The 15,819-nt window shown below is 45.2% G+C and overlaps 1 protein-coding gene across 2 annotated transcripts in view; it reads right to left on the reverse strand.

The window, feature by feature from the left end:
- tbc1d19 (TBC1 domain family, member 19) overlaps window positions 1-15,819 on the reverse strand; it is a 39,077-nt gene that overhangs the window by 18,887 nt on the left and 4,371 nt on the right. For both annotated transcript variants that reach the window (XM_077229533.1, XM_077229532.1), the window contains exons 3-6: window positions 8,412-8,457; window positions 2,745-2,820; window positions 1,017-1,091; window positions 865-928 (exon numbers count right to left, since the gene is read on the reverse strand). In XM_077229533.1, coding sequence (XP_077085648.1) covers window positions 865-928; window positions 1,017-1,091; window positions 2,745-2,820; window positions 8,412-8,457 — 261 coding nt within the window. The remainder of the gene's footprint in view (window positions 1-864; window positions 929-1,016; window positions 1,092-2,744; window positions 2,821-8,411; window positions 8,458-15,819) is intronic.

Genomic DNA, 15,819 nt, shown 5'->3' on the forward strand with positions numbered 1-15,819 from the left:
AAACAAATCTTAATTACCCCAAACTTTTGAATGGTAGTGTATTAAAATTTCCACAAAAATTTTAAGCAGCACAACTGTTTTCAACATTAATAAACATATGAAATGTTTCTTAGCCACCGAATCAGCGTATTAGAATGATTTCTGAATGATCATGTGACACTGAAGACTGGAGTAATAATGCTGAAAATTCAGTTTTGCCATCATAGGAATAAATTATATTTTAAAATAAAATCACGATCCATCAGAAATCATTCTAATATGCAGAAATCATTGGGGACCAATGATCAAGTAAATGCAGTAAAAGTAAAATTGGTGAGCATAATAGACTTCATTCAACAGCATTAAAACATCTTAATTACTCCAAACTTTTGACTGGTAGTGTGCTGAGAGAGTAAATGATGACCAAATGTTCATTTTGGGAGAAAGTTATTTCTTTATCATGAACAAAAGCTGCTGGCCTGGCAGTAGTACACTCTGTTTCAAAGTTATGGCAAAATTGTAAGACAGACAGAAAAAGAATAAGAGAACCAAGAAAAAAAAGAGTGAGAAAGAAAGTGCAAAAGAACGCAAGCAGAAACAAGAACGCAAGAAAGAAAGCTTCAGTTATTGGGATGCGGTCCAGGGGTCTGGACATGCTCTGGTTTCACAGGCAGGGCTGTTTATGCCAGTGTCCTCCACAAGGCAGTAAATGTTATCATACACACTGCAAACTGATAGCATTGTTATTGAGCTGTTATACTGCTCAGGGCTTCTGTGTGTGAGCCAAACCTCTGTGTGTAAACATTCTGCAATGCATTAACACGCACGCACACCAAGATGTAACCTCGAACACATGTCAGGAGGGGTTGTCAATGGCTGCATTACCTGGTTCATCAGTTCCCATCTCATTCCATTTATTAGTCAGCTCTTTCTGCTCTGAGATGGGACGCTATAAAACAGAGGAGAAAAAAAACATAACTTATCACATTAATATGTAATAGATTCTGTGTTGTACATACGCTGGTTTAGACCTTTACCTTCCGTGCCAGTGGGATTCCTAACTCAGTGCACATACTGTTCAAACTCTTCAGGATTCTCTTCTCCCAGCTCACCTACAACACACACACACACACAATGCAAAGGGTTCAAGACAAAAGTATTTATTTAGTCAAACTCAAATAATCAAAAAGTAGAGTGTCCATGGTAACTAATGACCAGAGGGGAAACAGGAAACTGAAAGTCCAATATGAAAACGAAATACATGTTTTAAAGCTTTTTAACAGTTATCAAGGTCAAAGTCCCTTTCAACGAAAGTCGGTTCACTCAGCGGCCATATTTGCAACGCCTCCGGGCAGCTATTTTGGTCTTCCAAGTCCTATCTATTTGATTGTGGGAATCCTGAAATCTCAAAAACTGCTTGCCGAACTCACAACTAAATAACCAATTTCAAATCAACAACAAAATCTGACATGAACTGTCCCATTAATGTTGTTTCTTATGCTCAAATATAGTTAAAAAAAGCTTAGATTTTAGGCTCGACCAGCCAATGCCCATGTGTAGTCCTAAGCACGAATCTCAGATTTCTATAGGAATCGGAGCTTCTAATGGCAGCTGGAGTGACACAATTACTTTACCAATCAGCGATTGGCTCTTTTACTTTAGAAGGCTGGTCTATTCCGCCATATTGCGCATTGCAGTTTCTCCCATTCATAAGTAATAGGAGTTAACAGTCTTTCTATATCTATAGTTTTTGTCGAGGTTGAGCAAAAAACCTAGGACTAATTTGTGAAAGTAGGTTTGTGAAATAATCTCCAATATATAAAGAACGATTCGATTGACAGCAGTGGTCCTAGAGGCAAAGTTGCTCAGAGTGAGGAGTTCTACCATATGGTATGAATGTCGTGGGCATGTGCGAAAAATCGTGTGACATGCAATCTGTTACGCACGTTAAAAACGCGGAGGCACCCCCCAGTGGAGATTTCTTTCGAATTTCTCACAGGCCTCTAGGGCCGTAAGTTAAACAGGCCTTAGCGAGTTTTCCTTGTCTGACAGCCGCTCAAACTTCATTGCCTGACGACACGTGTCCAAGGTGCCGCAATTGTCTACGACACCATATGCCAGTTTCAAGCCAATCGGACTGAATGTTGCGTAGCTATTGCCATTTGCGCAGCACTTTTTGTTTTTTTAATTTTACAGAGCCACCATGAATTTTTCATTGGACCGAGCCCATACATAGGTGTACCAAGTTTGGTGAAATCATATCATTCCGTTCAAGAGGGATAGATGTTTTAGTAAAAGTGGCCACGACCACCTTCAAAAGTTTTGCCGTCCTGTCGCGGACTTGAATTGAAATTTCAACTTTTTTCCCATATTTATTCATAATCTGACTCCAGAGAATCTTTTTGCAGTGGTTTGGTTTCGATTCGTAAAAAATTAAAAATACCCAGAAATTTCACCAGGGTGCCGATCAATTCCGAAACGTGCATCCAACGATATAAGACACTTGAGTCTGCAACGAATGGCTTAGGAGTTATGAGCCATCACGTACTTTTGATCGCTGTAGCGCCACCATCAGGCCGATTGGGGCGAGCCTTGGTGAAGTTGTAGAATGAGTGGGTACTACCCCTCGTAGTTTTAAGTCTCTGCGACTTATGGTTTGGTCTGCCTGATCACTTTTAGGGGAGAATGCTGATCCTTGGAAGTTCTAACAATTGCTAACATCCCCATTCTTGAACCCCTAAAGAAATAAGAGAAAGAATGTGTACCTGGGCTTTGCGCATATATTCCAGGGGCTCTTTGGCGTGTTCAGGAGGTGCTCTGGGGTGCCCAGGGGGAGGCAGACTTCACCACACATACACATAAGACACAGAAGCATGGACAAAGCATCAGTTACATTAGTTTAACCTCAATGGGAACCTACAGTCAAAATTAGACATTATTTATGGAATTTCTGTATTAAAAAAAAAAGAAGTCAATTTTCATTCTAAGAAATGTTTTAGAGTGCAACAGTGCCCGCACACTTTTTCAGCGGCCTTAGTTTCAGAAGCATTTCTCCCATTCATTTTTCCCATAGACACTTAAAAATGTTGGTGGGACTGTCCCATTACCCACACTTGCAGTCTTGGCACACTAGAGATTGTGTGCATGTGACAGTAAATAAGTGCGCATGACTGTCCCAGGTCTGAAAAATGCCAAAGTGCAGTAAACTTTGTTTGAGGCGAAGAATCCATTCGTAGCCTCAAACAGGCAAAGCTAATGAAGAATACATTCATTAGTTAAGGAACTTGGCTGCCCCGATTTTGCGACATATCTAGGAAAACTTTTCAGTGTAATTTAAATCAATAGGACATTGCATATAACTTGTTAAATGAAAGATTTTCTATATTGTAATCATTATGATCACATCATACTGACATTACTTGGACGCAGTCACTTCTGATAACAAATTACTCTAAATTGTAATATAGACACATGTATGCATTTTCTGTAAAGCTGCTTTGAAAAGATACATATTGAGAAAAGCGCAATACAAATAAATGTGAACTGGGGGGGCGGCTCTCCGCACCGCTTCACTAAAGATAGGTGCTAAGTCTATTTTCAATGGACGTCGCGTCCAAGCCGCACCGTAAATACAAAATAAAAGTAAATAAACACTGTAAATTTTAAAATAAACACCCTGTAAGGACTCCCAATTGTATTGCACACCAATATATCCTTGGTAGAAACCATAGACTGTAAGGTAGAAACCCAAAAATCAAGAAAAATCACATCGGACAGGCAAATCACATGGTCTTGCGCATCCAGTCGCGTTGCTTCTGAAATGCTCCTGGTGTGAGTTGGCACCGCGTGGAGGACAGAATAAAATCTTGTCGGAGCCGTAATGCACTGCAGACGTGTGCATGGTACAAAAGGGGTAAAGTCGAGAACAGTTCAGACGGTTCTCGTTTATAGTTATCTTATTCATAAGTGTTTAGAAAAACCCTGCACGAACGCTCAGTCACATAATCATCATTCAGATCACCGCTAGGGGGGCTTGAGATCATCATAGGGGGGGGGCTAAGCCCCCCCTTGACGCCGGGCCTGTTGCACCCACTTGAACACTTTGACCAAATACAAGAAATACGTCATGTAAGTAGACAAGTGGTCAAGTGCAAAGACTGTAAGTATGGGTAATAGTACAGAGCCTCTGTTTAAAGGTTATAAATTAGGGCTGTCAATAGATTAAACATTTTCATCGCGATTAATCGCACCCTTTTTCATTTATCGTGAAATTAAGCATACACCATTTATCTTGTTTAACATGTTTATTTTGTCATAATTTGCAATATGCAGCAGATTAAACCATTACTTCTCGATTCTAACAAAACTATATTTTCTGCAAGCTTTTTTTAGGGCAAATTTAGGTGTCTTTCCAAAAAAGGCCATTTGGGAGACTCCAAAAGGACACTAACCAGTGTCCAGATTTAAGGAGTCCATATAATTCACACGTTTATGCACACCAAAGCATGTTTAGTTAAAATTATCATTAAAAAGGTAGATTGATTCCCCTACGATTGAAAATGAATGAGATTTTTTTTCTACCGGAACCTAACTGTTGCACTCTATTGTACCCTCTGAGTAAATCTCTGACATACACCAGACTTTCACATTAATACACAAAATGAGATTTAGCAGAGACATCTGCCCCATATTCCAATATCAAACTTCATGAAGCCAGTCCGACACTTCTTTGTTTCAGTCCCTTCAGTCTTTTCTCAGCCCCATAAAACAGTCATTTTAGGATAAACACATCACCAAAACCGTGTATCTACAAAACATCTGACAATGCTGTCCTTTCAAACAAGGAGCCATATGTGTAAAGGTATACATTTTTTTTCCTTCTCATCTCTAACAATGTCCAGCTCAAACAGTTTTATGGGCTACACTATGTAAAAGCAATTTATATTGTACGTCAGACTCTCCATTAAGTCCTGTCCTATATTTGTACCTGGATCCTTTTAAGCTTAATGAAGCAATTCTGTCTCTTGTCATTTTTACATTTTGCCAGAAACAGTATGTCTTAAAACTGTATAAACACTAAAACTGGAGGAAGAAAAACTATATGCGTATATGAGTGTGTGAGAGAAGAGAGAGAAAGAGAGCATATAATCTTGTCTAAATCTCATGTCATCATTTTTATTGCTGATGTCAGTGTAATAATACAAGAATAAAATGTTTTAGAAGAAACTAGCTAGTGTTTTTAATGACATGCATTAGAAAAAATACAACCCGAAAAGTTGTTACGTTTTTTTAAATTTGAATAAAATGAAAACTAAAAATCTTTCAAATAACATGTGCCAATATTTTTTTCACAATAGAACATAGATAACATAACAAATGTTTAAACTGAGAAATGTTACAATTTTATGCAAAAAATGGTCTCCGGCCTTGTCCCTTGTCCGCACAGAGATTTCTCCAGTTTCTCTGAATCTTTTGATGATGTTATGCACTGTAGATGATGAGATTTGCAAAGCCTTTGCAATTTTACGTTGAGGAACATTGTTTTTAAAGTATTCCACAATCTTTGTATGCAGTCTTCCACAGATTGGAGAGCCTCTGCCCAGCTTTACTTCTGAGAAAATTTGCCTCTCGAAGACATCCCTTTTATAGCCAATCATGATACAGACCTGATATTGATAACTTAATTAGTTGCTAGATGTTCTCCCAGTTGAATCTTATCAAAATATCTTACTTTTTCAGCCGTTTGTTGCCCCGGTGCCAACTTTTTTTGAGACCTGTAGCAGGCATTAAATTTGAAATTAGCTAATTTAGTGGATAAAAGTGTAAGATTTTTCGGTTCAATTATCTATGTTCTATTGTGAATAAACTATTGGCTCATGTGATTTGAAAATCTTTTGGTTCTCTTACGAGAGTATCTCTCGTACTGCGTAATATCTTACGCTACGGGAAAACCTGTTTTCCACTAGATATTGAAGCCAAAAATTATCCTTAATTTTGAATTAATGTAAAACGCTGTGCAGCAGCATGCAGACATAGGCAAGACGGCTTGCGCGCCTATTGGCTGCCCTGCGGCAACAGCAGCAGTCTATCGAGAGTGGCCCTGTGTGACACATATCCAATGGGGGCATTTCGCGCCCATTTTGTCACGTCCCGCCAGAAAGGGCGTGGTCTCACCCTATAAATATAGCTCGATTAGGCTGGTACAACTGATTTTCATCTCTTCAGCGAAGCATCACGCATCGCTGGATCCAGAGTGAGCAGCCCCGCCGTCTGAGGAAAAGCACACAGCGGGACGAGCCTTGAGTCTGAAGTCGCTGGCATCGCCGCCTTAAGCCGCCGTACCTGCTACACTTTCCGGCGTTATATCCTTTTCAAAGTGTGTGTGTGTGTGTGTGTGTGTGTGTTCGCCAATGCGACACACATTCTTTCACTGTCTCTCTCTCTCTCCTAAAAGAGCTGCGTCTTTTTCAAGATGCATAGATCCTGCGGCTCGTGCCGAGCCAGACTCAGTGAAGCGGATCGCCATGTCATCTGCATTTCCTGCCTGGGTGAGGATCATGTGGCTCTCGCTCTCGTCGACGGCGGATGCCCTCACTGTGAGCTACTGCCGATGGTGACTCTGAGGACTCGCCTGGCATCATTCTCAGAGCCTGCACTTCAGCCCGCTGTAGCGCCGTGTCGTAAAAAGCGCCGTGCCCAGCGCGGCCCCGAGCCTTCTCCTGCCCGCCAAAGCTCGCCGGCATCGCTCGAGTCCCTCCCCGACGGACAGCGGCCACCGTCCGCCGCCGCTTCCGCCATTGAGGTCGAAACAGCCGAGGCCTGTTCTATCCTGGCATCAGATAGTGAGGATTGGGCGAGCTCTGTGGACCTCCCCTCTACTATCCGCGAGCCTTCTGGGAAACGAGCCGGCATTGAATCAGAGCTGATGAGTCTGCTCTCTCAAGCCGTCGACAACCTCGGCCTCAACTGGGAGACGACCGCGCAGCCTGCGTGCAACTGACTGGACGGATGCTTCCTCAAGAAGGACCACGCGCCGTTACAATCCAGGCCCGCGCCTTTTCTTCCTGAGCTTCACGAAGAAGTCGCGAGGTCCTGGGGCGCCCCCCTCTCGGCCAGGGTGCGTACCTTTGTCTCGGCTGAATTCTCCACTGTGGACGGTGCGAAAGACAAAGGATACCGTTCTCTTCCCCCAGTGGAAGCAGCGGTAGCTTCCCATCTCTGCCCGCCCTCTGCTGGACGGCGAGCGCAGACGGCGCTACCATCTAAAGCCTGCCGAGTGTGCAATAAATGTAGTGTACGTGCCCACGACACAGTGCCCACAAACACTACACGAAGCATGTCCCACGATTTCTGTAAAAACGAAACCAACACATTTTCAGTCGGCGCGAGTCGACAGTGTTCTCAGTGCAGTGAGTGTGCCCGCTATCCCGCGCCCACATTCCCTCACAGACATGCCGAACCCCACGGGGCTCATTCCGCTCGCCTTCTCTCCACAACCTGTCAGAGAGAAGCTGTGCACGGTCGGGCTGCCCGCTGTGATCAGCGCTCCCCCCGCATCGCACACTGCAAACACAGTGTCTATTTCTCAGCACACCAAAGCTCTCCGGCTGCCGCTATGCCGCGGCCAGTGCCCAGATTTCATTTTACCTCTAGCTATTCACGCAGATGCGTGGGCAAAGCTTCCCGGGGTATCAGAATGGGTGCTGAATACTATAAAAAGAGGCTATTCACTGCAGTTCACTCAACGCCCCATCGGTAGTCGAAACGGCGGTAAAAAACGAAGTATCTCATCTACTTCGAGCCGAGATAGCGAAACAACTGAGCAAAGGGGCTATAGAAACCTTTATCTCAGGCTCAGAGCGAAGGGGGGCTATACAGCAGGTATTTTCTGGTACTGAAAAAAGACGGGGGTCTCAGACCCATTCTAGATCTGCGACAGCTGAACAATGCGCTCGCGAAGCGCCAGTTCAGAATGATTACAACCAGGAAAATCCTCGCACAAGAACGCTCACTGTCCGAAATATTTCTCCAAGAGCAAGGACGCACTTGCCCACGTCTGGCCCCTCTGTCCCCTCTATGCTTTCCCCCCCGTCTCGCTACTGCCTCAAGTGCTGGAACGAATCAGGGAAAATGGATGCCCAGTGCTGCTTGTGGCTCCGCTCTGGACATACCAGACTTGGTTCCCAGTCCTGATGCGGCTGACCAGCACTGCCCCGTGGCCAATACCGTTGAGGAAAGACCTCCTCTCTCAGGCCAAGGGCTCGATTTGGCTTATCCAGTAAGATATTAAGCAGTACTCGTTCCCTCTCTAGAGAGAACCGAGTTTACGTTAGTAACCGAGTATGTTTTCATTTTATTCAAATTTAAAAAATGGCCTAACTTCCCCGGAAATCGAGTTGTATAGCATGAATATAAAATGATATATCACTTACATGTGTAATTCCCTGTAAACTGCATTTTGTAATTTCCTCTCCCAACCTACAAGAATAAAAGGGTCAGTGGCACTACAACAGAGAACAAATTCATCTCTTGAGTAAGCTGACATTTGACATGTTTTTTATTCCTAAAGTAGATTTACATACATTAACTATATATAGGCCTTTATAAAATATTTATATATATATATATATATATTATATATAAGAAAAAAGAAAATAAAGATGAAAATAAGTGACAAAATGTTGTCTCTCAATCAATTAGAGCTCATGATGATAATAATAGTAATAGGAAATATTCATTCTAATATGCTGATTTGGTGCTCAAGAAACATGCCTTATCAATGTTGAAAACATTGTGCTGCCTATGTTCGTAAAAACCATTATAAGTTACATTGTTTTTACGATTCCCTAAGCATTTATATAAGAAAGGGTTAGGGTACACGTATCTAACGTAATGTAAATGCCTTTGAGCCATTCAACCGAAAGGGTGACATTTCTGTCCTCAGGACATTAAATGTATAAAATTGCATGAAATTTAACTCTAAAAGACATTTTATTATTAAACAAAATGTCCTGCACATTAAGCTAACTACAAATTGTATAATGTATAATTAAAACCATTAATAAAAACTACATAGAACACTAAAAAATAGCATTTTATGTCCCCACTCTCTATCTCTAAAATTTACCATGAAATATGATGATTAAAATCCTTCAGAAATCTTAATTTGTTTGCATTTTTGTGTGACTTTATATCCAATCTATGCTTTAAAATATTTTTTTTCATGAGAAAAAAAATATTTTATCTAATATTTTAGATAAAATACAAATTTTAGTCGTTTCCCCGGGTTTTCACTCAGTCCTGTTATCCTAACACATCCCCCCCTCTGAAAAATTTGGAATATTCCACAAGACACATTTTCAACAGGAAGTTGCATCATCTGGATCTTCTGAAGGCAATGGGAAGACCATAAGTAAGTCTATGGAAGTAAAATAATGTCAAATGTTTTTAAAATAATAAGCCTGTTGAATTGCACAACTTCAAAAAAAATAGGCATTGCATTAACCATGCTTGCATTTTAATGCATTGTATTTTTAGGGCTTGCATTTTTAATGGGCTGAAATTCATCATGGTTGAATATTTAAGCTGTGAATATTTCAATTAAAACATTTCAAACATTTGCATTATTAAAAATTCAAAAATCCATATTCACCCTTCATATTTCATTTCCAAAATATTCAAACTGTTTAAAAATACAACCCATAATATTCAACAGGCAATTTTCGGTCCATTTTATTTCGCTTTGCAAAGTCGCTTCCACAAATTCATTGGTACAAATTCGACCGTAAATTCAACATTGACGTCCAGGAACTGCAGGAAAAGCAGTAGATTGCCGAGCATACTCTCCATCTGCTGTTAGTCGACCTCACCATCAGATGGTGCAAAAGCGCTTGTTGTTGACGAAGACATTCATTCATAAAATGGAAATGATTATCTGTGACAGTATATGCGGAAAAGATGATAAACACACAAAAGCTGTGTTTATGTTTCATTCAATAACTTCATTGTTACTTTCCCTGTGTATTCTACATGTCATCAGCTTTCTCCACCATGAACAGGATTATAATCGGTTTCCCTCAATACCTCATACTCAAGGATTCCCTTTCCGTTGGGACAAAACCTTAACACATACAGTGATATGAAAGACCAAACTTGCACCTTATTGGGGATGTAGGCTGTAGGCTACTATATAGGCTACAGGCAAGAAGATGGACTCAGATTGTAAACTTTACGCGCAAAGTTTCATGCTGAGCATTTCGTGATATACTGGCATAAAATCAACACTTGATCAATTAATACTAACACTTTCTATTCTATTCTATTCCCTCTCTCTCTCTCTCTCTCTCTCTCTCTCTCTCTCTCTCTCTCTCTCTCTCTCTCTCTCTCTCTCTCTCTCTCTCTCTCTATATATATATATATATATATATATATATATATATATATACATACACATGTATATATAGCCTATATATAAGTCCTAAAATGCCTATGTGTATTGCATTAGCTTAAACTGGGATCATAGCACTTGCATATTGTTATCCTCCTATTGTTAGTTTAACTGTAAATCGCTTTGGATAAAAGCGTCTGCTAAATGACTAAATGTAAAATTTGCTTGAAATTGGATATTCGCACATTTAGGGACCGTCTCTTAAGTTGCATACAACATTGCCATGTACGTTTCTAACTTCAATAGCAAACTTAAATTTATTTGAATAAATATCAAAAATCCAAAGGGTGCACATTATGCCTGACACTACATGAACACTTTACAGTTGGTTGTATGACTGTAAGTCGTTCTATTCAAATGCTATTGAAGTTAGAAACGTGTATACCAAAGTCGTATAAACTTTAGAGACGGCCCCTAAATGTGCGAATGTCCAACATCAAGCCATCTTTATGCCAGTCTATCACTGGGAAACGCTCAGCTGTGCGCGTTATTCTGAGTCCTTCTGCTTGCCTGTGAGTTTGGACTTTTACATCACTAGTCCATTAAGCTACGTTAAGCGTTGTACAGGTCCAGCAGGGGAATCCTGAAGTATTGAGGGAAACCCTAATAGCCTGCATGCAGCACATCGCCACAATGTAAAGTTGAGGCAACAAAACAACCAAGAGAAATATATGTCGACCTCAAAAATGTAACATTGGATCTGTATATCTGCATCAGGGAATAACATTATGATTTCGTTCACGGTAGAGAAATATGCATGTAGGCTACACAGGAAAAGTAACCGTGAAGGCACCGAATTTAACAAAAACAGCCGTCATTATAATCACAAATAAACTTACTTGGCATATTTTCTATTGCTGTAAATGAGTTCCCTTTCGAACGGTCACTTCGTATTGCGTAGCTATACGCAGTGGGGAAACTCCTTTTCCTCGATTTACTGAAGCCTTTATGTAAAGCGCATTTGCAGCTGCACAGCTAGAACATGAGCGTCTGGCTCGCTCATAGGCTGAGCTGCGGCAACTGCACATCCAATGGCGCAGGCGCCTCTGACGTGCAACCAATGAGATCACTCTGCGTCATACACGTCAGAGCCCGCCAAGGGGGCGTGACCTCAGTCTATAATAGCCCCCGAATTCGCCATTATAGCAGATTTTACTCCTTCAGCGACAAACTTCACGTCTCTGACCATTTATTGAGCCTTCGCCGTCGAACAAGCCTTCAGCCTGAGCCAGCTACAGTTCAGCAGACGACACATTTCACCGTGTTTCTCCTGACGCCGTCTCTCCTGTGGCTATCCGGCGATATCCTTTTCATTGCTCTTTGTATATTGTATTATTTGTACGAGCGTTGTTCAAATGCATCGTGTTAAGACCTGCGCCACGTGCGGATGCAAGCTGCACGAGGCGGACGAACACGCTAGCTGCATTCCATGCCTGGGACTTCACCACGCGGAGAATGCACTGTCTGCCGGCGGATGTGCGGCCTGCGAGAGCATGCCTATCTCCGTGCTGCGAACTCGGCTAGCCCTCTCCCGTGACGGCGACGCCGCCTCTCCCGCGCTTCCTTTTCCGGCCCTACTTCAGCCAAGGAAGAAGAAGCGCCGCAGCCAACGGCAGCCGGAGAACATGGATGTTAGTGAACGCACGCCGGCCTCGTCCCCGCGTGCCTCACTCTCTCCAACCCGTTCATCTCCGGTCCTGTTCGAGGGAGATCAGCGCCCCCCCCACGTGGCGGGCCTTGTCTCCTTCGGCGGGCCTAGCGAGCACGACGACAGCCTGTCTATCGCTGCGTCTGAGGAAGAATGGCCGGGCTCTTTCGACCCCGTCATGGCTTCCCAGCCAACGCCCAACGCCTCAGCTACCAGGACTAACTCCGACGCGGAAATGCTTCGGATCCTGACGCAGGCCGTAGCGGACCTCGAGCTCGAGTGGGCCGCGCCCGCTGAACCCCCTCGAAGTCGGCTGGATGGCTGGTTTCTGCCAGGGCACCAACAGGCCCCTCGTCACAAGCCAGCGCCATTTTTTCCTGAGGTACACGAGGAGCTTACCAAGGCCTGGCGCACTCCTTATTCTACACGAGGCCCCGCAGTTTTCGCGACGCTCTCCTCCGTGGACGGAGCAGCGGAAAAAGGCTATGAGTCGTTGCCGCCCCTCGAAGAGGCGTTGGCCGCTCATCTCTGCCCGAACACAGCTGCTAGCTGGCGAACTAGAGCTGTGCATCCCAACAAGCCGTGCCGTAGCACTTCAGCCCTCGCCGGACGCGCGTATTCCGCCTCCGGTCAGGCTGCATCGGCCCTGCACACGATGGCCGTGCTGCAGGTTTACCAGGCCAAACTCCTCCGGTCTATGGACGAGGCTGGCCCGGACCCTGAGGCTTTTCGGGACCTTCGGAGCGCCACAGACCTGGCCCTGAGAGCTACTAAGGCCACAGCGCAGGCTATCGGGAGGAATATGGCGAGTTTGGTCGTGCTCGAGCGCCACCTCTGGCTTACCCTCACTGACATTAAGGACGCGGAGAGAACAAAGTTCCTCGACGCCCCAGTATCCAGCACCGGCCTCTTCGGCCCGGCAGTGAAGGGGTTCTCAGAAAGATACACCGAGGCACAGAAAGCGTCCCAGGCCATGCGTCACTTCCTGCCTAAGCGCTCTAGCTCGGCGTCGAGTGCTCACAAGCTAGCCCCGCCGACGCCTCGGCCAACAAAGCCCACGAAGCAGGCCTCTCAGCCCCGCCCTGCGGCTGATGCCCAGCGCCAGCCGAGAGCAACCAAGCGCGTCCCGCTTCCCCGACGCCAAGGCCCCAGACCAAGCGCCGCGCCTCACACAGCGCCGCCAAAGTCGTCCTAGCATGCAGGGGAAAGAGAGAGGGCACGGGTCCCGCGCTCGCCGGACCACCCTCGAAGAAGTCAACAAAACTTCCCACAGCCCCTTGTTCAGTTCAGGTGGCTGGGGATTGTATTACTGCAAACAGGCCCGCAACATTAAGCGCGTTCTTGCAAACAAACGCCGTTTTCACGGCGACCCATATAAAGCACAAAAAGAGTATGTTTCACAAACACAACACGTGGGTTCACGGTCCCCCTTCATCAGGCGGCCCCTCCCCCGTTATAATACTGCCTTCCCTACACGCAAATGCTTGTACAGTCAGTCCAATACTCAATGTGTGCACAAATCACAATATAAGGGTATCAGGTCCCCCTTCACTAGGCGGCCCCTCCCCTGTTGTAACACTGACTTCCCCACACGCGAATGCCTGTACAGTCAGTCCAATACTCAATGTATGCACAAATCACATGATAAGGGTATCCGGTCCCCCTACATTAGGCGACCAGCCCCAGTCAGTGTGTCAAGCCCTAGCCACACGTGTTCTAGCCTGGCAAGCTATCCCCGGTGTGTCGAGTTGGGTCATAAACACTATAAAGCGAGGTTACTCGCTCCAATTCGCTCGCAGACCCCCGAAATTTCAGGCGGTTCTCGAGACTTCGGTGAGAAGCAACGTGGGTCACGTGCTTCGCACCGAAGTACAGAATCTATTAGCAAAAGGGGCGATAGAATTAGTCCCCCCCGCGCTAAAACACATGGGTTTTTACAGCTGCTATTTTCTGATTCCGAAAAAAGACGGCGGTCTCAGACCCATTCTAGATTTGAGACATTTGAACAAAGCTCTCATGAGACGGCCGTTCAAAATGTTAACTATCAAACATATCCTCGCGCAAGTGCGCACGGGGGATTGGTTTGTCACAATGGATCTGAAAGACGCTTACTTTCACATTCAGATAAACCCTCGTCACAGGCCATTCTTGAGATTCGCCTTCGAGGGCCAAGCTTATCAATACACCGTTCTGCCGTTCGGTCTATTGTTAGCACCCCGTACATTCACGAAGTGTGTGGATGCAGCGCTTTCTCCTCTGAGACATCAGGGAGTGCGTGTGTTAAATTATCTCGACGACTGGCTGGTGCTGGCACAGTCGAGAACCGAGCTATTAGCTCACAGGGATTTGATTCTCAGCCATCTAAAATGCCTGGGTTTCACAATCAATGTTTCAAAAAGCAAACTAACCCCCAGCCAGAGTGTGATCTTTCTGGGTACAGTTTTAGACTCGAGAGCGATGACAGCGCGACTCACACCAGAGCGCGCGCTCTCAGTGCGAGCGCTTACAGGCACTTTCAGAGCGCGCGAGCACGCGCCACTGAAGAAATTTCAGAAACTGCTTGGTCTCATGGCAGCAGCATCGCCAGTACTCCGCTTAGGATTACTGCGCATGCGCCCGCTGCAACATTGGCTGAAACGGCGTGTGCCAATTCACGCATGGCAGTCAGGCAACTTGCGCGTTATGGTAAATCACGGTTGTTTAAGAACCCTGATTCCCTGGCGAGCGCAGAACTGGTACCACGAGGGGGTGACAATGGGGACAATTTCCAGAAGGAAAATGGTTCTTACAGATGCGTCCAACCTGGGTTGGGGAGCGCTGCACGAGGGCATGCCTGCATCCGGCCTCTGGTCGAGCACGGAGCAGAGCTTACATATCAACTGTCTGGAGATGAAAGCAGTTGGATTGGCCCTGAAAGCATTTCTGTCGAACCTCAGGGGTCACCACGTTTTAGTCCGCACAGACAATATATCAGTGGTGGCCTACATAAATCGCCAGGGGGGCATCAGGTCAGGAAACCTGCATGCGATGGCGAGAGACCTCCTCTTATGGGCACAAACCAACCTGAGCTCTCTGAGAGCAGCGCATATACCGGGCATCCAGAATGTGGGCGCGGATATGCTTTCACGGGGCAACACTCCCCTCGGCGAGTGGTCCCTGAACCCACAGACGGTCAGTCTGATATGGAAGGTGTTTGGCGAGGCCGAAGTCGACCTGTTCGCCTCGAGAATCAACACCCACTGCAAATTAATCTTCTCGAAGGACAGGGACGCGCTGGCCCATGTCTGGCCCAACCGTCCCCTTTATGCCTTTCCCCCCGTCTCGATGATTCCACAAGTCATCAAACGGGTCAGAGAGAGCGGGTGCCCAGTCCTTCTGGTGGCCCCTCTCTGGAAAACCAGACCGTGGTTCCCGGAACTGGTTCAGTTATCGGACACAATCCCATGGCCTGTCCCACTGAGGAAAGACCTCCTCACACAGACGAACGGGACATTGTGGCATCCGAGACCCGATTTATGGGCCCTCCATGTGTGGCCCCTCAACGGGTACCCAAAGACCTTCCTGAGAAGGTCTTAAGCACTATATCTGAAGCCAGGGCCCCGTCGACTCGGCGCCTTTACGCTTCGAAATGGTCGGGTTTTTCCAGCTGGTGCTCGAAAAATCAGGCTGACCCAGAGTCATGTGAGATATCTGCAGTTCTCTCATTCTTACAGGAGCTGCTGGATGCGGGTCGCTCCCCATCCAC

The sequence above is a fragment of the Siphateles boraxobius genome, unplaced genomic scaffold, assembly GCF_051911475.1.
Source record: "Siphateles boraxobius isolate OS27281-9 unplaced genomic scaffold, OSU_SipBor_1 130, whole genome shotgun sequence".
NCBI classification, from domain to species: domain Eukaryota; kingdom Metazoa; phylum Chordata; class Actinopteri; order Cypriniformes; family Leuciscidae; genus Siphateles; species Siphateles boraxobius.